The 25,050-nt window shown below is 44.3% G+C and overlaps 3 protein-coding genes across 6 annotated transcripts; all 3 read left to right on the top strand.

The window, feature by feature from the left end:
- Positions 1–128: 128 nt before the first annotated feature.
- LOC118361338 (mRNA export factor) lies at positions 129–4,818 on the top strand. 3 transcript variants are annotated; one of them, XM_035741201.2, is made up of 14 exons: positions 129–309; positions 913–1,042; positions 1,357–1,470; positions 1,596–1,700; positions 1,816–1,908; positions 1,997–2,083; positions 2,251–2,337; positions 2,728–2,799; positions 3,006–3,134; positions 3,359–3,465; positions 3,566–3,641; positions 3,760–3,954; positions 4,076–4,161; positions 4,325–4,818. In XM_035741201.2, coding segments are annotated over exons 3-14 (1,119 nt in total). In that variant the 5' UTR covers positions 129–309; positions 913–1,042; positions 1,357–1,389; the 3' UTR covers positions 4,326–4,818. The 3 variants fall into 3 exon arrangements, with proteins under 3 accessions (XP_035597094.1, XP_035597096.1, XP_035597095.1); XM_035741202.2 differs by lacking the exons at positions 129–309; positions 913–1,042 and adding an exon at positions 1,076–1,097; XM_035741203.2 differs by lacking the exon at positions 4,325–4,818 and having other exon boundaries at positions 129–1,042; positions 3,006–3,113; positions 4,076–4,165.
- A 5,641-nt stretch (positions 4,819–10,459) lies between these two features.
- On the top strand, positions 10,460–14,358 carry LOC118361337 (serine/arginine-rich splicing factor 6-like). The gene is made up of 6 exons (XM_035741199.2): positions 10,460–10,677; positions 11,262–11,416; positions 12,660–12,787; positions 12,928–13,130; positions 13,251–13,313; positions 13,404–14,358. Exons 1-6 carry the CDS (start codon positions 10,571–10,573, stop codon positions 13,756–13,758), a joined length of 1,011 nt encoding a protein of 336 aa, XP_035597092.1. The 5' UTR covers positions 10,460–10,570; the 3' UTR covers positions 13,759–14,358.
- Positions 14,359–14,457: 99 nt separating this feature from the next.
- LOC118361336 (lethal(3)malignant brain tumor-like protein 1) lies at positions 14,458–24,831 on the top strand. 2 transcript variants are annotated; one of them, XM_035741198.2, is made up of 22 exons: positions 14,458–14,649; positions 15,533–15,692; positions 15,904–16,091; positions 16,199–16,322; positions 16,492–16,657; positions 16,916–17,051; positions 17,252–17,288; positions 17,400–17,491; positions 17,914–18,018; positions 18,234–18,369; positions 18,573–18,664; positions 18,773–18,924; positions 19,047–19,123; positions 19,238–19,323; positions 19,536–19,646; positions 20,021–20,135; positions 20,282–20,381; positions 20,515–20,715; positions 20,839–20,888; positions 21,067–21,224; positions 21,321–21,383; positions 23,964–24,831. In XM_035741198.2, the coding sequence occupies exons 2-22, from the start codon at positions 15,554–15,556 to the stop codon at positions 24,096–24,098; spliced, it is 2,463 nt and encodes an 820-aa protein (XP_035597091.1). In that variant the 5' UTR covers positions 14,458–14,649; positions 15,533–15,553; the 3' UTR covers positions 24,099–24,831. The 2 variants fall into 2 exon arrangements, with proteins under 2 accessions (XP_035597091.1, XP_035597090.1); XM_035741197.2 differs by having other exon boundaries at positions 14,458–14,761.
- Positions 24,832–25,050: the final 219 nt, after the last annotated feature.

Genomic DNA, 25,050 nt, shown 5'->3' with positions numbered 1-25,050 from the left:
TGGTTGAAGCGTAGTGGGTGTGTAAACAAACATTTTAAAGATGCATTCCAAGAGCTAGGTTTCAGTATCATGTATGTACCCTTTTGCACTGCCGAGCCATACTGTACAGGCCTGGTTACTCATCCACCACAGCTGCATGAACTGTGCTTGCTTCAAGCCAGTAGAGTTTCAGCAGGATATTGTGAAAGGGTTATGGAGAGTCGGGTTTTCAGCTTGTATACCCTCCTCTACTGCTTTTACAGGCTTATCTGAGATCTGTATACTATCATAGCAGACTGTCAGTGGGTGGAAGTAGCTGGGTGTCCTCCAGTAAGTGTACATTAATTACTTTCAAACTGAGACTACAGAATATGTGGGACAAACGACAATGACATCTATTTATTGTGTGTGTGTGTGTGTGTGTGTGTGTGTGTGTGTGTGTGTGCGCGCGCGCGTGCACGCTTTTATGGCAATTACAAGATTTTAACTTTGACATCCGATCCCTGACACTTAAGAAAAACATTCTTCTGCGTGGTCACCTGGTGTTAAGAAGATTGTTGATTTCAAATAGCAAACAAGAATCTTACAAGGTATTCACATGGTATCAAGTATACTCCGGATTTGTGCAGAAAACATATAAAAAGTCTCTTTCAAATTGTTTTCAAACTGATTTTTTTAGCCTGATATTTAACATTCTCCCATCACTTTTTTTTTAAGACCGTATGTTGTCGGTTGCCTTTTTGATTTTCTTGACTGGGTAACACCCAGAGAAATGTTTATAATGCAACTTATCATTGAAAGGGAGCAAAACTTGTTTTTATATGAAAACGGGTGGAATTAGAACAAATAAATTCTAGGTAATCATAGGATTTAGATCAAAATACGTTTTACATGTAAACATGTTTTCATTGTGAGGTGTGATTGTCTGAACAGCGCGGCTGCAATGAAGACGACCTGGAACGCAACCTAAATTGCCGGCGCATGTGCAGTGAATGCACTTCCTATTCCGCTCAACGCGCTGCGTTTTCTTCTTTAACCAAGCTTATTTTCAACGTAAAAAAAGGTAAACAAACTAGATATGTACACATTTGAAACTACTGCATTTCCCTGCGATAAAAGTAAGCTGTTTAGTATCACAGTGCCGCCTGATATGGGGCTTGGGTGCAGATGTATTGCTAGCTAGGTGAACAACATGATGGTTTGTGAGCAACCTCCATTCATTTAGCTAGCCACTGAAGTCCAATAGCTAACTGTCCTCTTTCATTATTATCATTTATGTATACTATCACTAATGCATGTAAATGTTGATCGAATAACTTCACATTATTGTAATGCTGTTTATTGTACCGGTTACTAATATGTACCATTTCATATTAGTAACCGCGTGTTGGCTCAAGACAATCCGACGTCATGAGCTTGTTTGGGACCAGCACTGGGTTTGGCGCAGGGGGATTCGGAGCGGCAACCACGGACACACACAACCCAATGAAGGTAACTAGCTAAAAAAAAAAAATATCATTCCCTTTCAGTAACCAGCTTAATGATCAATCTATTTGACTACTAGAAATTGTTCTGAGTGGTATAAATACATTTGAATGATGTGTGATCTCACATAGGATGTGGAAGTAACCTCACCCCCAGATGACAGCATCAGTTGCTTGGCGTTTAGTCCCCCTGCCATGCCAGGGAACTTCTTGATAGGGGGGTCCTGGGCCAATGATGTGAGTCAAGTCATTAAGTTCCACTTGAAGTGTTCACTTCAGACTTATGCCTTTTTGTTATGAGTCTAAAACCATTCACTTCGTAACACGTGACTGTTTTCTTACATTTTTCCAGGTGAGGTGTTGGGAGGTACAGGACAATGGGCAGACAGTCCCCAAAGCCCAGCAAATGCACACAGGTCCAGTCCTTGATGTCTGCTGGAGCGAAGTAGGCCCCCCTCACATATCACATATCTTTACGAACCATATAAGGACTTTGAATGAAGCTTTACTTATTCGTTCCCTTGCTCTCTCAGGATGGAAGCAAGGTTTTCACTGCATCTTGTGATAAGACTGCCAAAATGTGGGATCTCAACAGCAACCAGGCAATACAGATCGCACAGGTAAATGTTTCAGGCTATGAACACTGTTTTAATCTGTTATTTTTCAATTGGTAGTTTCATCGCCTCTTTGTACAACTGGGGGGAATTGCTTCCCATGGAAACATTATGAAAAGGTATGTTGAACCTAGATCCGATTAGAAATGGTATTGATTTGTGTTTCCTCTTAGCATGATGCTCCTATCAGAACAGTCCACTGGATCAAAGCCCCCAACTACAACTGCATCATGACAGGCAGCTGGGACAAAACTCTGAAGGTAAGAAAATGTATTGTGATTGGAAACAATCCTTGTTCCAAAATGACTATCTGTTTTATATCATAGTTATTATGTAGTGATACAGGGCATAAAATAAATAGAACCAAACAGTCCTTTATCCCAGTGACAGTAAGACTACTGAATGACGGTCTGGCCTACAGTTGACATTGATGTTAACGTTGTACTGATGTGTATATTGTGTACAGTTGAATCATTATGAAACACCCATGAATTGCACTTTTTCTATTCTCATATTTATGCCCATTGTATGCTTGATGATATGTTTTAAAGTACACAGTGCCACAAACAAAATGTCCCTGTGAGGATAATAATGTCATTATCTTACTCACTATAATGGTTTGCTCACCTGTGTTTGATTTGCTCTTGTAGTTCTGGGACACCCGTTCGCCCAACCCAATGATGTCCCTGCAGCTGCCGGAGAGGTGCTACTGTGCAGACGTGGTGAGGACCTGGTGCTCAAGCTCCAGTGACTTTAATATTCTTTAAGTTTTCTATAATAACTCTGAATAGCGAGGACCGACTAGTGATTTTAAATTGTGTTCTGCGGTTAAATGTTCAAAACATTTTTAGATGAAAGTCTGCTGTGTCCTGGTTTTATGAGCCATGTGTTGTCTGCTGATTGGTGAGCTGGCTGCTGTCATTTCCAGGTGTATCCCATGGCAGTGGTAGCATCGGCAGAGCGAGGTTTGATTGTATATCAGCTTGAGAACCAGCCGTCCGAGTTCAGGAGGATAGACTCACCACTCAAACACCAGGTGACTGGTTTCACATACCAGGTGACTTACAGGTCTCCCTAAAATAAGTCTTCCTGGATAAATAAAGGTTAACTAAAAAAAGACCAATACATTTACAGGACTGTCTACTACACACTTTTTCTGCCTCGCACATATTACACTCACCTTTTCGCAGTGTGCGGTTTCCATTGATTATCAGTTATTATTGAGTAGTTAATGCCTGTGGTGTACACCCTAACACCACCTCTTCCGTCTCCCTGTATCAGCACCGCTGCATAGCCATCTTTAAGGACAAACAGAACAAGCCTGCTGGATTTGCTCTTGGGAGCATTGAAGGGCGGGTCGCCATTCACTACATCAACCCTCCTAACCCGTGAGTGGCACAAAACGTGCTTTTCCTTACAAACTGTGAGAAAGACCTTAGCTATTACCCGGGGCACCGTACTCACCACAGTGTTTTTTGTGTGTTGTAGAGCCAAGGATAACTTCACCTTCAAGTGCCACAGGTCGAATGGAACCAACACAACCACACCACAAGACATATATGCTGTGAGTGCAGCTTGTGCTCTCTCCACCCTGCTTTCATATTAGTTTGGCTACAGTCAGTAGGAAGTGAAAGATGTTGGTGTTTTTTAATGCAAAAAGCTTGCTGTTTCTGATCAAACAGGTGAATGCCATCTCCTTCCACCCTGTCCACGGTACACTGGCGACTGTTGGGTCTGACGGTCGCTTTAGCTTCTGGGATAAAGACGCTCGCACCAAGCTGAAGACCTCGGAGCAGCTGGACCAGCCAATCACAGCTTGCTCGTTCAACAACAACGGCAACATCTTTGCCTACGCCTCTAGCTATGACTGGTCAAAGGTAACATTTAGTCTCGTTCCTCATGTTATGAATGGTTGATTTTAAGACTCATTCTATTCCTTCAAAATGGCCAGGCATTATTTTGTATAAGTTCAATTGATACATTTTGTTTTAACCTCAGGGGCATGAGTACTACAACCCTCAGAAAAAGAACTACATCTTCCTGCGTAATGCTACTGAGGAGCTGAAACCTCGGAATAAGAAATGGTGAGTCAGACTGCCTGTGATTTTCAACACATCAATTGCCTTTGGGCACCTCTATGGTGACCTTCACAAGCCATTCTATGCTTAAGAAATCTAGAACCACATGTATATTGGTCGGACAAGCAACAGACTTAATGACCTTTTGTACATTTCCTCATGTCCCTAGATCTGCCCTGTCTCTCCTGTTGTTTGCAAAATGGAGGTTTGTCAAACGCACACGTGATGCCTGCACGACTCTGTTCCTATCCTGTGCCAACACCAATGGTGGAGCTGCTGCTTGCAAAAGGACCAATCACTGGAGGTCTTTCATCTTCTTGGCATTGGCATGGATCTCTGTCCCAGCCACATGCATCCAAATAGGGGTTGGAGAGTGAGGAGATGATATTGTTTTGTAATATCTGATATTTTATTTTCTATTGTCAGTAGCTAGGTTTCCATCGAATTGCTGACAGATTTTATGTGAATATTCTTAAATCTGCTGAAACAAAATCTGAAAACAATGTGTGCATTTTTCCACCAGAGATGTTTCCGTCCAATTGATTTGTTGTGGGTAGAAAGATGTGCTTGATGGCATAGTGCACATACAAATAACGTTTGTGGTTAAATTCCCATGTACCAAATAAAAATTACAAATTAAATGGGTTTCCATTGCATTTTCAACTCTTGATTTTTTTTTATTTTACCAGGCAAGTCAGTTAAGAACAAATTCTTATTTTCAATGACGGCTTAGTGGGTTAATAGACAATTTGTCTTACCGTGGGCTTTTAGAGATACATTCCACCTTTATACAAGTCAACAATTCTTAATCTTAGGTCTTGTGAGATCTCTTTTGTTTGAGGCATGGTTCACATCAGGCAATGCTTCTTGTGAATAGCAAACTCAAAATGTGTGAGTGTTTTGCAGGGCATCTCTAACCAACATCTCCAATCTCATCTCATTGATTGAACTCCAGGTTAGCTGACTCCTGACTCCAATTAGCTTTTTGGAGAAGTCAGCCTAGGGGTTCACATACTTTTTCCATCCTACGTTGTGAATGTTTAAATTATGTATTCAATATAGACAAGAAAGATACAATGTGTGTTATTAGTTTAAGCACACTGTGTTTGTCCATTGTTGTGACTTAGATCTGATCTTGATCTAATTTTATTATCAAAATTTATGCAGAAATTCAGGTAATTCCAAAGGGTTCCCATACCTTTTCTTGCCACTGTATCGATTGTTTCTTAAATAATATAACTTATAAATGCCTCATAAGCTTAGTTCAACTGACACACACCATACGAACTCAAAATGTAAGCTTGTTTTTGTCCAATGTTTGTAAACATTGTAAATGTAAACGATACTGTATAACATGTTTAAATCAATTTTTATATCATGGATGGCCAGTCCTTGCATCCACAGCTCTGTCTATTAATCTGAAAGTGGTTGCATTTCTCCAGGCCCATCCCTCAGCTTTCTATCAAAACAGAGGCGGGGTGACCGTTTTGTTACTGTTTCATCTGTGGATTTGCCCTTTAAACAGCTGCATATTATCACGATGTCAAAGTGTCACCACCAAAAAGGTCAACAATAGGCCTATAGCAAATGCAGCATATGGCATTAATTTTTCACTAGTAAATAGCCATTTTCAGTACTGCTCAAAGCATGCCATTGCATGAGCGCAGCATTTATTTTTCAACTCGAATCAATGAGCCCAATCAGTCCTCCATGACAACAAAATCTTAAACAACAGAGTAGGACTGGCTAATAAATCCTTCGTTTTTGGGTTATGCTCAGGTAAAACAATTTATCTAATCTATACTTCCATATTTCCAAGTCCTATTCTTGCAGCTCAAGGGGTGTAACATTTATTGGAATGACTGGAATTCTGATAGACTTTGGTTTTTAATGTAAAGATATCACTTATAACTTAATAGTATTATTGTATGTAGTAGAAGGTGATTGGTTAGAAGCCTACATAACCAACCCATGAAGGAAAATTTAACATCCATATATTGCCAGCTATGTAAACTTTAACATTGATTTATCCTGCAGTAGATGTCTTTTAATTGGTAACATACATTTTTGTCTTCTTCTAATACATTTTAAGGGGAAAGTAATCTAAAAGTAACAAGATTGTTACTAGATTTGAGTAATCCACTAGTTACGTTTCTGATTACAATTTTGGACAGGTAAGTAGTAACGGCGACAGATTACATTTAAAAAGTAATCTACCCAACCCTGGTTCTATGCATTCCTATTTGCTTAGTGTTCTAAACATTTACATTTAAGTCATTTAGCAGACGCTCTTATCCAGAGCGACTTACAAATTGGTGCATTCACCTTATGACATCCAGTGGAACAGCCACTTTACAATAGTGCATCTAAATCTTTTAAGGGGGGTGAGAAGGATTACTGGTGGTGGTGGTGATTGACTCCGCTGTCCTGGCGTCGTGAGGGAGTGTGTTCCACCATTGGGGAGCCAGAGCAGCGAACAGTTTTGACTGGGCTGAGCGGGAACTGTACTTCCTCAGTGGTAGGGAGGCGAGCAGGCCAGAGGTGGATGAATGCAGTGCCCTTGTTTGGGTGTAGGGCCTGATCAGAGCCTGGAGGTACTGAGGTGCCGTTCCCCTCACAGCTCCGTAGGCAAGCATCATGGTCTTGTAGCGGATGCGAGCTTCAACTGGAAGCCAGTGGAGAGAGCGGAGGAGCGGGGTGACGTGAGAGAACTTGGGAAGGTTGAACACCAGACGGGCTGCGGCATTCTGGATGAGTTGTAGGGGTTTAATGGCACAGGCAGGGAGCCCAGCCAACAGCGAGTTGCAGTAATCCAGACGGGAGATGACAAATGCCTGGATTAGGACCTGCGCCGCTTCCTGTGTGAGGCAGGGTCGTACTCTGCGGATGTTGTAGAGCATGAACCTACAGGAACGGGCCACCGCCTTGATGTTAGTTGAGAATGACAGGGTGTTGTCCAGGATCACACCAAGGTTCTTAGCGCTCTGGGAGGAGGACACAATGGAGTTGTCAACCGTGATGGCGAGATCATGGAACGGGCAGTCCTTCCCGGGAGGAAGAGCAGCTCCGTCTTGCCGAGGTTCAGCTTGAGGTGGTGATCCGTCATCCACACTGATATGTCTGCCAGACATGCAGAGATGCGATTCGCCACCTGGTCATCAGAAGGGGGAAAGGAGAAGATTAATTGTGTGTCGTCTGCATAGCAATGATAGGAGAGACCATGTGAGGTTATGACAGAGCCAAGTGACTTGGTGTATAGCGAGAATAGGAGAGGGCCTAGAACAGAGCCCTGGGGACACCAGTGGTGAGAGCGCGTGGTGAGGAGACAGATTCTCGCCACGCCACCTGGTAGGAGCGACCTGTCAGGTAGGACGCAATCCAAGCGTGGGCCGCGCCGGAGATGCCCAACTCGGAGAGGGTGGAGAGGAGGATCTGATGGTTCACAGTATCGAAGGCAGCCGATAGGTCTAGAAGGATGAGAGCAGAGGAGAGAGAGTTAGCTTTAGCGGTGCGGAGCGCCTCCGTGATACAGAGAAGAGCAGTCTCAGTTGAATGACTAGTCTTGAAACCTGACTGATTTGGATCAAGAAGGTCATTCTGAGAGAGATAGCGGGAGAGCTGGCCAAGGACAGCACGTTCAAGAGTTTTCTAGAGAAAAGAAAGAAGGGATACTGGTCTGTAGTTGTTGACATCGGAGGGATCGAGTGTAGGTTTTTTCAGAAGGGGTGCAACTCTCGCTCTCTTGAAGACGGCGAGGTGAGGTAAGGGAGAAGGTCTCCGGAAATGGTCTGGAGAAGAGAGGAGGGGATAGGGTCGAGCGGGCAGGTTGTTGGGCGGCCGGCCGTCACAAGACACGAGATTTTATCTGGAGAGAGAGGGGAGAAAGAGGTCAGAGCACAGGGTAGGGCAGTGTGAGCAGAACCAGCGGTGTCGTTTGACTTAGCAAACGAGGATCGGATGTCGTCGACCTTCTTTTCAAAATGGTTGACGAAGTCATCTGCAGAGAGGGGAGGAGGGAGGGGGAGGAGGATTCAGGAGGGAGGAGAAGGTGGCAAAGAGCTTCCTAGGGTTAGAGGCAGATGCTTGGAATTTAGAGTGGTAGAAAGTGGCTTTAGCAGCAGAGACAGAGGAGGAAAATATAGAGAGGAGGGAGCGAAAGGATGCCAGGTCCGCAGGGAGGCGAGTTTTCCTCCATTTCCGCTCGGCTGCCCGGAGCCCTGTTCTGTGAGCTCGCAATGAGTCGTCGAGCCACGGAGCGGGAGGGGAGGACCGAGCCAGCCTGGAAGATAGGGGACATAGAGAGTCAAAGGATGCAGAAAGGGAGGAGAGGAGGGTTGAGGAGGCAGAATCAGGAGATAGGTTGGAGAAGGTTTGAGCAGAGGGAAGAGATGATAGGATGGAAGAGGAGAGAGTAGCGGGGGAGAGAGAGCGAAGGTTGGGATGGCGCGATACCATCCGAGTAGGGGCAGTGTGGGAAGTGTTGGTTGAGAGCGAGAGGGAAAAGGATACAAGGTAGTGGTCGGAGACTTGGAGGGGAGTTGCAATGAGGTTAGTGGAAGAACAGCATCTAGTAAAGATGAGGTCGTATTGCCTGCCTTGTGAGTAGGGGGAAGGTGAGAGGGTGAGGTCAAAAGAGGAAAGGAGTGGAAAGAAGGAGGCAGAGAGGAATGAGTCAAAGGTAGACGTGGGGAGGTTAAAGTCGCCCAGAACTGTGAGAGGTGAGCCGTCCTCAGGAAAGGAGCTTATCAAGACATCAAGCTCATTGATGAACTCTCCGAGGGGACCTGGAGGGCGATAAATGATAAGGATGTTAAGCTTGAAAGGGCTGGTAACTGTGACAGCATGAAATTCAAAGGAGGCGATAGACAGATGGGTAAGGGGAGAAAGAGAGAATGACCACTTGGGAGAGATGAGGATCCCGGTGCCACCACCCCGCTGACCAGAAGCTCTCGGGTTGTGCGAGAACACGTGGGCGGACGAAGAGAGAGCAGTAGGAGTAGCAGTGTTATCTGTGGTGATCCATGTTTCCGTCAGTGCCAAGAAGTCGAGGGACTGGAGGGTGGCATAGGCTGAGATGAACTCTGCCTTGTTGGCCGCAGATAGGCAGTTCCAGAGGCTACCGGAGACCTGGAACTCCACGTGGGTCGTGCGCGCTGGGACCACCAGATTAGGTGGCCGCGGCCACGCGGTGTGGAGCGTTTGTATGGTCTGTGCAGAGAGGAGATAACAGGGATAGACAGACACATAGTTGACAGGCTACAGAAGAGGCTACGCTAATGCAAGGAGTTTGGAATGACAAGTGGACTACACGTCTCGAATGTTCAGAAAGTTAAGCTTACGTAGCAAGAATCTTATTGACTAAAATGATTAAAATGATACAGTACTGCTGAAGTAGGCTAGCTGGCAGTGGCTGCGTTGTTGACTTTGTAGGCTAGCTGGCAGTGGCTGCGTTGTTGACACTACACTAATCAAGTCGTTCCGTTGAGTGTAATAGTTTCTACAGTGCTGCTATTCGGGGCTAGCTAACTAGCTAGCTAGTTAACTCTCTAAACATTGTGCCCCATTGCACGGAGTATGTACAAGTGTAAAATAGATGAGCATGAAAAAATGTGTTGTAAAAACCAGTCAGTTTAATCTGTCTTTATTTACTCATTTATTTCATTCTTCAATGTCATTAAATTGTACAACAATGTAACAGAGCAGAAAAAAACATGACCATACAATCATGGTGTCAGTTACCAGGTTTCCATCCAACCCTGTTATGCGAGTAAAGTACGTTGGATAAAACATTTAATGCATATATATATATATATATACATATACATATATGTTACCAGCAAAAAATATTGTAATCAGATTAGATACTTTGAAAAAACTGGATGATTATTTCGAGGATTACTTTAAAATTCAGAAATGATGTATGCGGGAGAAAAACTGTGACACTGTTTCCTCAATGATATTCAAATCAACATTGAAAAAAGACGCAAGTTTAAATTTGTTCCACAAGTCAGACCGCTGTGATGACACACCAAATGTGTTTGATGGATCACGGGAAAAGAGCATGAATAGGTTTGGCTACAGTCCAAGCTATGTCTGCTGTCGGCATCCAAAGATTATCCAATTTTAATAAACGCTTGGATGTTATTGTTATAGTTATACACATGCCGCGTTCAACGAATCGGCAACTCGGACATTTCCGAGTTTATATGTTTTATTTTGGACATTTCCGAGTTTCCTAGTTCCGACTAGTATATGAACGCGGCATATGACAAAGACTCTGGAGTGTGAATTCGTGTATTCTCGCGACGATGGTTCTTCACGTCACGGTCTACATAAAACTACCGAACTCAGCGACTTCTCTTTTGTTAACGGCATTTTGTTATCAGTTGGAGAAGCCATCCGAGTATCAATAGTCATGCCCCGCGTCTATGTTGGAAAACTAAGTTATCATGCTCGAGAAAAAGACCTTCAGCGGTTTTTCAATGGCTACGGAAAGCTTATGGAAATTGATCTGAAAAATGGGTAAGTTCAAGCTGAGCATATGAGTCAGTTGAACAACACCGGGCTGGAAAAGCTAACGTTAGCTAGCGAACGTTAGCTTCATAACTACTTGATTTCGGTTAGCTAGCTCTCCCAAAGCATATACGGGAAATAACTAGCTACAGTCACATTTGACTTTCAATTGTGTTGCTATTCGTGCATGTAATAGCAACTAGGTAACATTAGTGGTTATTAGATTCACATTGGCTTTACTTAAGCATTTCATGTTTTTGTAAATAACTTGCCTAGTTAGCTAGCTAACGTTAGCGTGTTCAAAATGGCTGCTTGTTTGGCTTCACTTCAAACCGTTTTTTTTGTGCGCCATGTAACTGTTAGCTACCCAAACGTTAACCAATTAGCTTGTTGCCTTAACCCCTTTCATGCACAGGCAAGGAGCCCACTAATTGCTTTTTTTGGGGGGTGAAGTTTTTACCCCTACTCGTCAAAATAACGTTAAAACATATCACATCTTCTGTCTGAAATTAGTATCAGTCTTCACTCATTCGTTTTGTAGTCATTGTTACCCGAAGACGAGCCTAACTTTAAAACATATATATATATTTTAGATATGGATTTGTAGAGTTTGAGGACAATCGCGATGCGGATGACGCTGTGTATGAACTGAATGGCAAGGAGTTGTGCGGGGAGCGTGTGACCGTGGAACATGCAAGAGGACCGCGGCGCGACCGAGATGGATATAGTGGTGGCGGGGGTGGTCGCAGTAAGTACAATCTATTTCGATGTTCCCTCTGCCCTTTCCCAGTGGATCAAGGAATTGTGAATGTGGACCGTATACACGCAGACCTGTGATCCTAAAGTGGAGTTTGACCTAGCTCGCCAATACTCAATGGTTTCACCATTGCCGTAATAAAGTATTTCATGTTAGTATAAGTGTCACCATTGAGTATGGTCCAAGTTTGACCCAACTTGGCGCAGACAACTACTGTTTAGCTGTAATGAAACCATGTTTCTAGTGTTTTCTTTCCTGGTGGAATTGTAAACACATAAACAACTGTATTTAGCTAATATGAAGTCATGGCTTTGTCACCATGTAGCCTAGCTGTATCATTAAATACTATTACATGTGAATTGTATTTTACGTTTGATTTCAGCATTAACAAAGTCCTTGATGTTTCAATTTGAAAGAGTCCAGCTGCGGGCTGAGGCTGAGGCCGAGTCCATAGAGGCTAAGATGACTGGCTAAGATGAGACTGCCTGTCCCGTTTGGCCTTGGCTTTCACCTTACAATGTGTGTGTGACCTATGCCCCTTGACCCTTGGCTGACCTAACCGGAAGCCATGATGACAGCATCCTTTTGCCAATAGACCAGGGGTGATGGTGAGGATTCCCATTGGTTTCTATGTTGAAAGAATAAGTGGGGCGGCTAAGTCAAAAACATGTTACCGCTCGCTGTAAGTGGGCAAACCAGCTGAATTGCCCCCAGTTTGACAACCGGTTAGGCAAAGTCATGGGCAAAACGTATGTAGCGTTATGTCAGTTGGCACTCACTAAATGTGATACCATTTTGACAGTGACTTTGTGGGAGCCTCTATTTGTCTTTCAGGATTCAAGGGTTTGTAAGAAGAAGAACATCAATGTCGATTTGTTTGTACGGCTAAAGAATTGCACTTATTAAACATTTGTCAGACTGGCTGTATGTTGCTGGTAACAGATGCAGTGGTGGTCTTTGCAACAGCAGTGAACTACTTCAGAGGCGGTACAATGAGGAGAATATAAACTGACATCCACTAAGACAACAAATGCCCCGGCTTTAAGACCTCAGTCATTTATTAAGAGGTTTGTCTTGAATGGGTCCAGATGGACATCTTACAGGACCTAGGTTAAACATTACCACACCATTTATCCTGGTAGCTGCATTCTCTGTTTATGGTCTGATCCACTGAGTGAAATGCCTATATGCCACTCTGTTTTGCTGACTATTTGTATAACCTGTCATTTTAAAGGTAGTAGTGGTTACAGCAGCAGCAGCAGAAGCCGCACTGGCAGGGATAAGTACGGGCCACCTGTCCGTACCGAGTACCGGCTGATCGTTGAGAATCTGTCCAGCCGCTGCAGCTGGCAGGATCTGAAGGTGAGTTGTTGAGACAGTTTTATATTTGTAGGTGAAGGGCAGGCACTAAAGATGCTGCCAGTTGCTATCCATGGTAGGCCATTTGTTTCTGAAAAATGTGGGAAATATTCTGCGGGGTGACTCTGCATCGGCCTCTACAGGATTTCATGCGCCAGGCTGGAGAGGTCACGTACGCTGACGCCCACAAGGAGCGTACCAACGAGGGTGTCATCGAGTTCGGCTCACGTTCGGACATGAGGAGGGCCCTGGACAAGCTGGACGGCACAGACATCAACGGGAGGAAGATCCGCCTGGTGGAGGAAAAGTCTCGCCGCCGCCGCTCCTACTCTGGCAGCCGCTCCAGGTGAGGCTCTACACCGCCCTGCTCTTTATGAGTAGTTTAATTTCTCATCCAACCTGCTGCTTTCCATTAGTCACTTTAAAGGGATGAGTGTGACATTTGTATTCTTGTTCCCTCCTGCAGGTCTCGCAGCAGACGTCGCTCTCGTAGCAGGAGCAGCCGCTCCAGGAGTAACTCCAGGTCCCGGTAAGAATGCTCACTTGTCTACAAAGTGACAGTTTAGATTGGTCAATATTAGTGCAACAACGATTGTAAACCATTGTCCACCCCCTGTAGATCCCATTCTCGCAGCAAGAGACGTCGCTCTAGATCCGGAAGGAAGTCCCGTTCCTGCAAGTCTCGTTCCCGCTCTCGCACCCACAAATCCAGATCCCGCTCCGACAAAAGCAAGTCCCGTTCCAAGAGCCGTTCCAAGGTGAAATCCGAGCGGGATTCCAGCAGCCCTTCCAAGGAGAAGTTGACCAGCAAGAAGTCACGTAGCCGCTCGGCGTCCCCCATGGGGAATGGGAAGGAGGAGCCGTCCTCTCGCTCCCCGTCCCCAGCAGCTGACCGCCACTCCAAGTCTCCAGACAAGCGTCCTGTCTCCCGCTCCCCATCTCGCTCCAGGTCTAGATCAGCTTCCCAAGATTAAAGGCATTGCCCAGTTTGTTTCATCCACATGTTCCCCATTAGAGCAATCTGGATGTATAGGAGCAGCTTCTATTTGATTTAGCAGATCTATCGCAGCACCACGTTAATCAAGGCTTGCTCAGTTAATCAGTGCTATCTTTGGCACTTAGAAATCTAAACCATGATCTTGACGTTGTATTATACATGGCTTGAGAATGATTTAGTCAATGTGTTGGGGGTGGCACATCGTAGATTATAGCTGCTATGTTTTGTACATGGAGGAGCTTGTCTGAATGGCTTTGTATTTAAAACAAGTCAGGACTTTCTTTTATTTCCTTAATTGTTATTTGTATTCCTCCCTCCGTTCTGCTTTTGCTTACATCGGTTGTGTTTGACCTTATTTTCCATGATTTTGAGTCATTTCACCTATTGAGCTCAAGGTTTGTTTTTGACACCCCACAATGTATGTGCTGTACATCTTGTGGAGGTACACTTTTTTTGGCATTGAGATTTAACCAGGGATCGTGGTACAGATTCCAGCCTCCCACGTGAGAAGCCGGTCTGATTACTTGTAACCATGTCCATTTTTTTATTGTACATTTAATAAAAGTTATGAAAATTGCTGAGTTGTGATTCATATTGCTGCCATGACACAAACTGCTGCTTTTACTGTATTAGGGCCTAAACTACAGTAACAGTTCTATATGCAAATGGATTCTTCCTTACGGTGAAATGGTGTACAGTGTTCATATACTAAATTGTATTAATGTGAAAAGCGGTGGGGGGGAAATTGTGACGAGTAATTGCCGAAACATTTTTGGTGCTGTCATTGAGTTGGCACTATACATTCTTATGATTAAATGAACATGGGTCTGCGCATGCGTACAATTCTGATCCGCAAGAGAAACCTCTGGTAAGCGAAATTGAGTCATTTCATTTTTCAAATTGATCATCTGATAAACATAATGCTTTGACATGCATGCAATAGTGCGCTCCAGAATCTTGGCAGTTATAACTTGCAGATGGTAAGATGTCAATTGTCATTTTATTGTTGTTGGTATCCAGCATGCATATAATTAGCCATAAAGCTATTTCTTATCGCAAATTTTATTCAATATATTCTGTCATATTTGATAGTTCTCAGCAAACCTATAACGGGCTAACGGTCCGCAACATAAACGGGATTGTATTATTGTTGTCGCTGCATGTCATGAAGCGATGCCGTTAATTAGACATTTTGCCAGGATTGGTTGCTTTGTACATTTTCACAAATTCTGAGTTACTGTTTTTTTTTTCTCATTGCTTCAAGGATTTATGATCTTCCGCCATTTTACAGCGGAATTGCTGTGTTTTTGGTAAATTAATATATCGATTTTGCTTTGTCTACTTTCCCTTGCTATTCTAAGAGCAGCGTTGTAAAAAAGCATCGACAGAAATGTCCTAAAAACAATTTGTTTTAAAATAAACCTTAATCCGAATGTACTTTTATCTCCAATGCTGTGAAGTGATACTAAAAGTGATTCATAAAATTGGGAAGGTTTCTTAAAAATGCCCCACACATTTTTTATTCTTAAAATTTGAAAAATGGCAGCATAAAGGGAATTGTCCCCTATATTCTGATGTTTAATAGTATCAGAACATAATACTGTGGGTGCAGGGGATGGATAATATGGGGAATACATGTGAAGCCTGTAACCCTTCTGACATTCAGGCCCCTTTCCACTGAATTCCATTGTTACCTCACCCTGTCACTATAATCCTAAGAAATATGTGAAATTGTTATGATCTATTTTCAGAGGCAGTAAGTAAGGTCTGCGATGAGTGCCAAAGTTGAGCTGGATTTTTCAGCCAAAAAAGCAGATCCTACTCCCCTGACTGACTCCAGTGATTCCCTCTCCAATGACAGCCTGTCAAAGAAGACACGCCCACAGACCACCACAGCACTCATCCTGCCAGGTGAGATTTGGCCACAATGACACTTCTGGAACTATGACACTCAATAGGGTACTGTTATGAATTACACCCTGAACATTTTTCAACTCAGATATGCTGCACAAAGTTCTAAATGTTGACAACCCAGAAGGGGCACATACTACCCTCCTACTAGTCTCACGTAGCTACGTCATATCTTCACATTCACTCAGAAGCCTGCCTCTTCTCTCCCAAGCCCCAGCTCCTGCTCCTAGTACCCAGAAGGTGGAGGTCTCTCTGGGTGTTGCTGAGACAGGTAATGGAGCCATAGCTGGACAGGTGGAGACCCCCACTCTAGCCCCCCAGGTTGGGGGGACCTGTAGTATCGTCCATGTGCTGGAGTGGAAAGAAGGGATAGCCATCTTACCCAGCAGCAACCTAAAGGTGAACGACCATCGTATTTTATTAGAAGCATAGGGTTCTCTAATAGTAAGCATTGTTGGAGTAAAGACGTACCATGTGGGCAAGTTGTTGAAATGTTTCTTTTTCAGTTCTGTGTGAGTGACTGTGGAACACTGGAGATGATCAGCCAAGGGAATATCACCAGCGCTGAACCAATAGTAGTGGTGTCTGGAAAAATACCTGACTCTGAAAACAGGCCAATTAACAAAACAGGTAGGCTACTGAAAATCAGTCATACTGTGTGTTGTCTGCAGCTTAACAGTCTCTAAACTAAATTGTAATGGAAATGAACTAGCATGCTCAAACATATCCTCAAAAACAATTTGCAACCCTGTATGCAGTCCTTTCCTAATCCTAACCTGACATAATGCCTCCATTGTAGATGTGGCGCGTCCTCTCAGCACTGTGGGTGGTGTGGCTGTGGATCAGGAGAGGCCCATCAAGACTGTGCCTAAGACCCAGGGAGGGACAGGCCAACAGGAGAGCTGTTATCCAGTGGCACAGAGAACCTACCCGGAGCAACTACGCAGGGAACCCATGACTGACAAGTAAGTACTGAAGCGTGAAGCCTATCCACATCAAATTCATGTATGAAAACATATTTTTACCATAAAAAGCATTTTATCGTAGCCTTTTATGCTAAATGAAAATCAAGAATGTATCATACGCATACAGTGGATGGTCAGACACAAAACAAACAACGTACAAGATATTAACCACCATGCAGAAGATGTAAAGTAGGTCATAGGTAGCCTAAGGCGAAGCTTTATGTAGCGGACTCAACTGTTCTCTTATCTGTTCCTTAGTAGGGTGGGAGGTGCCGAGAAGATTCCCGGGGGCAGGGTAGCGTCTCTGGATCCTGAGCTGCTGAAACCCATGAAGAAGAGGAAGAGGAAGGACTACCTGAGTCCATCGGAGGAAGAGTCTGAGCTGGATGGCATGGTGGGAAAGGCTCAAGTGTCACTCTATCCCACATAAAGCATTCACAATTTAGTAGTATTTTTTGTTGTTGTAATAAGTAAAGGACCTCACGTGCATGTGATGGCCATATGCATCAATCAATTATTTTGTTCAATACTATTCATGCTGTAGGTACTATCTCTTTGTTGCAGTAAATCCATGTGTTGTATTCGTGGTTCTAGGATTATTTGAAGACAGAAAGCGGACACAACAGAGCGGGTGAGAATCAGCAAAAATGTAAACCCATTTGAACCATATACTCAAGTCACGTTTCTGTCGTATCAGATTTCCAATATGCATTGTGTTGTGTTTTCTGTCTGTGTACAACAGGCACTGGTGAAGTTAAGTTGGAGCTGTGGACGTGGGGACATTATCTGGAGGAGACCAAATCAGTGGCAGCTCCAGCCAAACTCTTTCAAAAGGTGTTTTTTTTTTACTAACTTTCGATACGTACTAAATGATAGGGCCGGGACAATACCAGTATTGCATCGCGACACTCGTTAGTATCGTAGCAAGGAAACAAAACACAAAGCGGACTTAAATTCTTTAGGAAAATAGCGCTAATGTTGGAAACAAACATCGTTATGTTGCCATCCAGAGTCACATTTATTTATTTTCCAGTCTATAGCACACAATATTTTACATACTGCAGGTTTATAAAGGGCCAAAGAGTTTGGTCTGCTTTGTGTTTTCATTTTTGCCACGGAAAAACAACTGCGATACTGGTATTGTCACAGCCCTAGTAAATTAGAGAACAAAAGTTAAGTTTTTGCAAATTAAATTGTGAGTGTGCGTGCATTTATGTGTCTATGGCTTTTCTCACTATAACCCCCTGTATTTTCAGTCTCAGCGGGTCCCACAGTGCAAAAGCAGCTTCCGCCAGGGCATGAAGTTAGAGGGCATCGACCCGCAGCACCCCTCCATGTACTTTGTTCTGACTGTGGCTGAGGTACTGTGTGCAGCGCTGCTCAACCTACAGTCGCATGCTCTTTGAGGTTTGCTTCTACCTCTCTCCCTGTCCTGACTGTTTTGTTTCATACACACTATACACCCTGACTGTACACACTGATTAGAGAGACGGATCCACATAACTGAGGGAAAGACACGGAGAGAGAGATTTGGGGAGACACGGTTTGACTTCTGTCTGTCTTGTCCTGTTTGTAGATTTGTGGCTACAGGCTGCGTCTCCATTTTGACGGCTACTCAGACTGTCATGACTTCTGGGTAAATGCCAATTGCCCCGACATCCACCCTGCGGGATGGTGTGAGGGCACTGGACACAAGCTGTACACCCCCAAAGGTCAGAGTATACGAGGCTTTGGTTTGTGGTTGGGTTGCAATTTGGACTCAATTAGTTTCCTTTTCACATTTTGATTATGGCGCAGATCATTTGCCCAAGCACCTAAGGATCTGAGTCATAAAGTCATTCATAAGATTTCCCTTATTAGAGTAGTGGTCCAGGGACATGTCCATGTCACATGTTTGTGTCTGTGTGTGCCACAGGCTGCAAAGAGGAGGAGTTCTCCTGGGCCAGCTACCTGAGGATGAGTAAAGCCCAAGTTGCCCCCAAAGAGGTGTTTGCAAGCCCTGGAAGAGTAAGTCTAAGCACGACTCTTATCCTCAATCAGTGGCCTGCATCTACCTGAAGTAATGAACTGTAAGCAGCTAATTTGGTGTGTTTGTGTTGGTGGCCCACTGGTCAGACTGATACGGAGGGTGATTTCGAGGTTGGCATGAAGCTGGAGGCTGTCGATCGCATGAACCCCTCTCTCATCTGCGTGGCGACCGTGACCGACGTGGTGGACGACCGCTTCCTGGTTCACTTTGATAACTGGGATGACACGTATGACTACTGGTGAGGCCATTTTTCATGTTTTTTTTCACGACTTCTCTAAATCATCAACTGTGGTGTTTTAGTAGCCGTTTGGCCATGACTTAAATTCTAATCTGATTAGTCGATGTTGAATCCCCATCCAGGTGTGACACCAGCAGTCCATACATCCATCCTATTGGCTGGTGCCAAGAGAGGAGCCTCCCCCTCACGCCACCTCAAGGTGACTGACAAAGTTGTAAGAAATTAATATAGTTCTAAGTAAACGATAGTGAATACGGTGGCATTTCACACACACCTTTGAACTGGATCCCATGTGCCCTGTCTGTCCTGCCAGGTTACCCAGACCCGGGCAGGTTCTCCTGGCCAAGGTACCTGGATGAGACTGGCTCTACCGCGGTGTCTGCTGAGGCCTTTAAAGTAGTGAGTACATCACTGAGGATTTGTTGCAATGAAAACCACTATACACTGCTGTCATTTAGACATTGATGAATACGATTGACTTGAATCCTTTTGTGGTCGGCTAAAGTGGAGTTGTGAACATAATGACTGTTTTGAGATTAACCATAGGGACTGATTTGAGGTCAGGTGTTAAGTGCCGTTGTGCGATGACGATGTGACCCTCCCCTCCGCAGCGTCCTGCTCATGGCTTCCAGGCTCAGATGAAGCTGGAGGCAGTAGACAAAAGGAGCCCCGGCCTGATTCGGGTGGCCACAGTGGAGGAGGTCGACACACACCGCATTAAGGTCAACCAGCAGTGTGCATGTCTCATGGTTGTATGTGCCAGTACCACTACCACACTCCCATAACTATGCCATATTATAAACTGGGTGGTTTGAACCCTGAATGCTGATTGGCTGTCAGCCGTGGTATATCAGACCGTATACCACGGGTATGACAAAACATTTGTTTTTCCTGCTCTAATTACATTGGTAACCCGTTTATAATAGCAATAAGGCACCTCTGGGGTTTGTGGTATATGGCCAATATACCACGGCTAAGGGCTGTGTCCAGGCACTCCGCTTTGCGTCTTGCCTAAGAACAGCCCTTAGCCATGGTATATTGGTCATATACCTCACCCCCTCGGGCCTTATTGCCTAAATATACCATACTCCCACAGGTCCATTTTGATGGCTGGAGTCATATGTATGATGATTGGATGGACTCGGACCACCCTGACATCCACCCGGTTGGCTGGTGTGAGAGTACGGGTCACCCGCTAAAAGTGCCCCCCGGTGAGTCAAACAAAACCCAACACTTTGGTAACAGCTACCATACTTCACTGACTCTACTTCACCCTGATTTGAGTGCTTACATGTTCTGTTTGGCTTGTGTGCATGTGTGCTTGTGCTTGGGTGCGTGTGTGTGTTTTTTTTATAAGGCCCCAGGAAACCTGCAACCACAGGCCAGTCCAGTTTCTCCTCCATGCCTTGCAAAGGAATCAGCCACTCCAGATCCACCAAGTACAGCTTCCATCACAGGTCAGTAACCCCCAGAAATAGGTATTTTAATGGCCTATGAAGCAATAAATGGAAGTGGATATGTGTTCCATACCAATGCTATGATTATGTTATATTGATGTTATAATGGAGTCAACTCTACTGTTTGAAACAGGAAGTGTCCGACACCCGGATGTGATGGCTCGGGTCATGTGACTGGGCGGTTCACCGCACATCACTGTCTGTCAGGCTGCCCACTGGCTGAGCGAAACCAGGGCAGACTCAAGACCGACCTATCAGATACAGAGGGGAGCGGAGCAAAGCGGAGCATCTTAGTCTTTGGCCAAAGGACCAAAAAGTCCCGGTACCATGGCAGGTAAGCCTCATGTCAACAGTGGCTAAGGCTGTTGTATGACGTCAGACTCAGGAGTCATAGTGGTGTATTGATCTGCCGCTGTAGCTCCCCGTCTCACCAGTGTCTCTCGTTCTCTATTGTCAGGATTGGCCGTCCCCCAAAGTACAGAAAAATCCAGCAGAGAACATACCAGAGTGAGTCTCATAGCTTTAAGCTTGGTAAACAGTACAGATATATATTTATGTCTATGGCCGCATTCTGATTCTCTATGGCAGCTACGAGTTTACTGCATCCATACAGTATTCTGTGTGTTTGTGTAGGTACCATATGTGTACATGCATTAATATGTGCGTGCGTTTTCCTGTGTTGCAGCGATGGCCACAGAGGGTATGTGCCCGTCTCTGTTCATGTCTGCTTTGTCAGCCCACCCGGACCGAACCCTGTCTCTGTGCTGGGAGCAACACTGCAAACTGCTGCCTGGCGTCCAGGGCATCAGCGCTACACAGGTGGCAGCGTGGACTGTGGAGGAGGTGAGAGCTATACTACTCAGCCCTATTTATCTTTGGCTGCGACAAAAGGTGGAGCAGAGTACTATCAGTCACTCTTCTTCGTGTTCTGTGCAACAGGTCTTTGGATTTGTCCAGAATCTGACCGGTTGTGAAGAGCAAGCCTGTGTCTTCAAAGAGGAAGTGAGTTGCAATGTTAATTGATAAGTTAAAAGTCCAATGCAGCTGTTTTTTTTTATCTCAATATCAAATCTTACCTTACTGTGCTTGTTTTCAATTAAAATGGTCAAAAATAAACCAAAATAGCTTCTTAGACAAATACCATTTCTCAAGCAAGAATTTTTCTAGGACTGTCAGAGGGGCCTAATTGGAGGAGCCTAATGGGAGGGATGTGTAACCAGAAAACTAGCTGTTATTGGCAGAGAGGAGGGCAAACTGTCTTTGTTATTGGTCTATCAACTTATATCGCCTGGTAATGTCACTAGGTGGTCCAAAAATCCCACTATGCCAAACAAGTGCTTTATCATAATTTTCACAATTTCAAAGTATTATTCCAACCTCATAGTGTGGAAATATATACACTGCTCAAAAAAATAAGGGAACACTAAAATAACACATCCTAGATATGAATGAATGAAATATTCTTATTAAATACTTTTTTCTTTACATAGTTGACTGTGCTGACAACAAAATCACACAAAAATGATCAATGGAAATCAAATTTATTAACCCATGGAGGTCAAAATGAGGCTCAGTAGTGTGTGTGGCCTCCACGTGCCTGTATGACCTCCCTACAACGCCTGGGCATGCTCCTGATGAGGTGGCGGATGGTCTCCTGAGGGATCTCCTCCCAGACCTGGACTAAAGCATCCGCCAACTCCTGAACAGTCTGTGGTGCGAGACATGATGTCCCAGATGTGCTGAATTGGATTCAGGTCTGGGGAACGGGTGGGCCAGTCTATAGCATCAATGTGTTCCTCTTGCAGGAACTGCTGACACACTCCAGCCACATGAGGTCTAGCATTGTCTTGCATTAGGAGGAAACCAGGGCCAACCGCACCAGCATATGGTGTCACAAGGGGTCTGAGGATCTCATCTCGGTATCTAATGGCAGTCAGGCTACCTCTGGCGAGCACATGGAGGGCTGTGCGGCCCCCCAAAGAAATGCCACCCCACACCATGACTGACCCATGCTGGAGGATGCAGGCAGCAGAACGTTCTCCACGGCATCTCCAGACTCTGTCACGTCTGTCAGATGTGCTCAGTGTGAACCTGCTTTGATCTGTGAAGAGCACAGGGCGCCAGTGGCGAATTTGCCAATCTTGTTGTTCTCTGGCAAATGCCAAACGTCCTGCACGGTGTTGGGCTGTAAGCACAACCCCCACCTGTTGACGTCAGGCCCTCATACCACCCTCATGGAGTCTGTTTCTGACCATTTGAGCAGACACATGCACATTTGTGGCCTGCTGGAGGTCATTTTGCAGGGCTCTGACAGTGCTCCTCCTGCTCCTCCTTGCACAAAGGAGGAGGTAGCGGTCCTGCTGCTGGGTTGTTGCCCTCCTACGGCCTCCTCCACATCTCCTGATGTACTGGCCTGTCTCCTGGTAGCGCCTCCATGCTCTGGACACTACGCTGACAGACACAGCAAACCTTCTTGCCACAGCTCGCATTGATGTGCCATCCTCGATGAGCTGCACTACCTGAGCCACTTGTGTGGGTTGTAGACTCCGTCTCATGCTACCACTAGAGTGAAAGCACCGCCAGCATTCAAAAGTGACCAAAACATCAGCCAGGAAGCATGGGAACTGAGAAGTGGTCTGTGGTCACCACCTGCAGAACCACTCCTTTATTGAGGGTGTCTTGCTAATTGCCTATAATTTCCACCTGTTGTCTATTCCATTTGCACAACAGCATGTGAAATTTATTGTCAATCAGTGTTGCTTCCTAAGTGGACAGTTTGATTTCACAGAAGTGTGATTGACTTGGAGTTACATTGTGTTGTTTAAGGGTTCCCTTTATTTTTTTGAGCGATGTATAAAACACAGGAAATGACTTTTTTGACTGCACTACCCTTTTAAGTTTGAAGTATTGAAACAAACTGGAGCACATTGAAAACAACTAAGTTAAGTCATTTAAGCAGGGCCGGTTCCAGGCACAAGCGGTAAGCTTTTTGTTTTTTTAGGAACTCAGTCTGGGTCCCAATTTACTATTGAGAGTAAGAATAGTAGAATAAACCAGGTACATTGTTTGGTTGTGCAACAGCAGTTTTTCTCTTGTTATGTCAGTCACTCACAGTCACTCAATTAGCCATGTCAGCTAACAATTTTTAGATTGGTAGTTAGTCTAGCCAGCTATCTAAACTGGTAATAATCATGGCCGAATATCGACCGGCTCATTCCCAGGATCCCTGACCTCCAGGGAGCAGCCATTGATTTTGTTAGTCATTTTCACTCAGATATCGTATTAATATGGCATAAGTCATAATAAAAGGTGTAGAATTGCAGGAAATTAGCTTTAAAACTGCAACATTTTCTCTACGCCCCATGGCAGGATTGCAGGAAATTAACTTTGACATTTTCTCTCCACCATCAAGAGGGGGGAGCCACACAAAAAAATGTGCGAGGTGGGGGGGCCCCCAACCAAATATCGCTTAGGGCCCCCAAAAGGCAATAGCCGGTCTTGCAATTTAAGTTGTATTATGTTGTTTTTTCGTTTGTATGATTACATTTTTTATATACCTGCTTCTTGTATATTTCTTCTCAGATGATTGACGGGGAGGCCTTTCTATTACTGAAACAGACGGACATCGTCAAAATCATGAGCATCAAGCTCGGTCCCGCCCTCAAAATCTCCAACGCCATTTTAATGTTCAAGAGTACTGACGAAGGCCTCAAGTGATCCCGCCCCCACTCGGCCAGAGATTCAGTGACCAGTCATCATGTGCCAAATTCATCCAGAATCCTACCCGTTATGTGTTTGGTGTTCAGTACCCATCAGAGAGAGAGAGAACAGTAGAGGGGGGTTAGTGGGGGAAAGAGATGAAGAAAACAGGGAAACAGTCTAATTGAGGTTTTCTGTACGGTTGCTTCACTGCTCATGCAATAACAGGAGTCAAATCAGACGGATTCTTACCGGAAAGTGTAACGAGCGTCGAAGGATATACTTATTTTGATTTATGCAAAATATATGGAATTATTTATGTGCGATTTAGTTAGATAAAAATGTTTTATTGCCATTATTTTCCCCCAGATTGGAAATCCAGGGTGATTTTATGCTGCTGTTCTTAAAGTTGGTCACTAGATAGAGCAAATGGTCCGTTTTGAATACCAGAAACGGTTTCAAGTTTCTCAAGCACTTACAAATCTTATGTGACAAAGTCAAAATAATGTTTCAAAATATGAACTTTGTTTGGAACATTTCAAAAAGGATATATCAAGATATCTGGGGATTTATTGTTTTGTGTCGGTTTTATTTTTTATGTCGGCTTATACACTGTATTTAAATAGAATGTTACAAGGGCTTCAGGATTCTTAGAACTATATTTCTCTCTGGTGGGCAAACTGTGTCAACATATTCTTGGGTCAAAATCATTCATTCCATATGAACAAATAAATGTCCAGTTCAATCTCTTGTTTTGACTTCAGTTGACTAGTGATGATGAAGTACATTGAATTCAAAATACTTGATCATTATAAAACATATTGTGCTTGTGAAAAGAAAGGTATGAACCATTGGTATCAATGTGCAGGTATCATTTTACCTATGGATGGCGGCAGGGTAGCCTAGTGGTTAGAGCATTGGGCTAGTAACTGGAAGGTTGCAAGTTCAAATCCCCGAGCTGACAAGGTAC

The sequence above is a fragment of the Oncorhynchus keta genome, chromosome 28 (assembly GCF_023373465.1).
Source record: "Oncorhynchus keta strain PuntledgeMale-10-30-2019 chromosome 28, Oket_V2, whole genome shotgun sequence".
Taxonomy (NCBI): domain Eukaryota; kingdom Metazoa; phylum Chordata; class Actinopteri; order Salmoniformes; family Salmonidae; genus Oncorhynchus; species Oncorhynchus keta.
The sequence above is the reverse complement of the archived record's forward strand: the minus strand, read 5'-3'. Positions and strand labels throughout refer to the sequence as shown.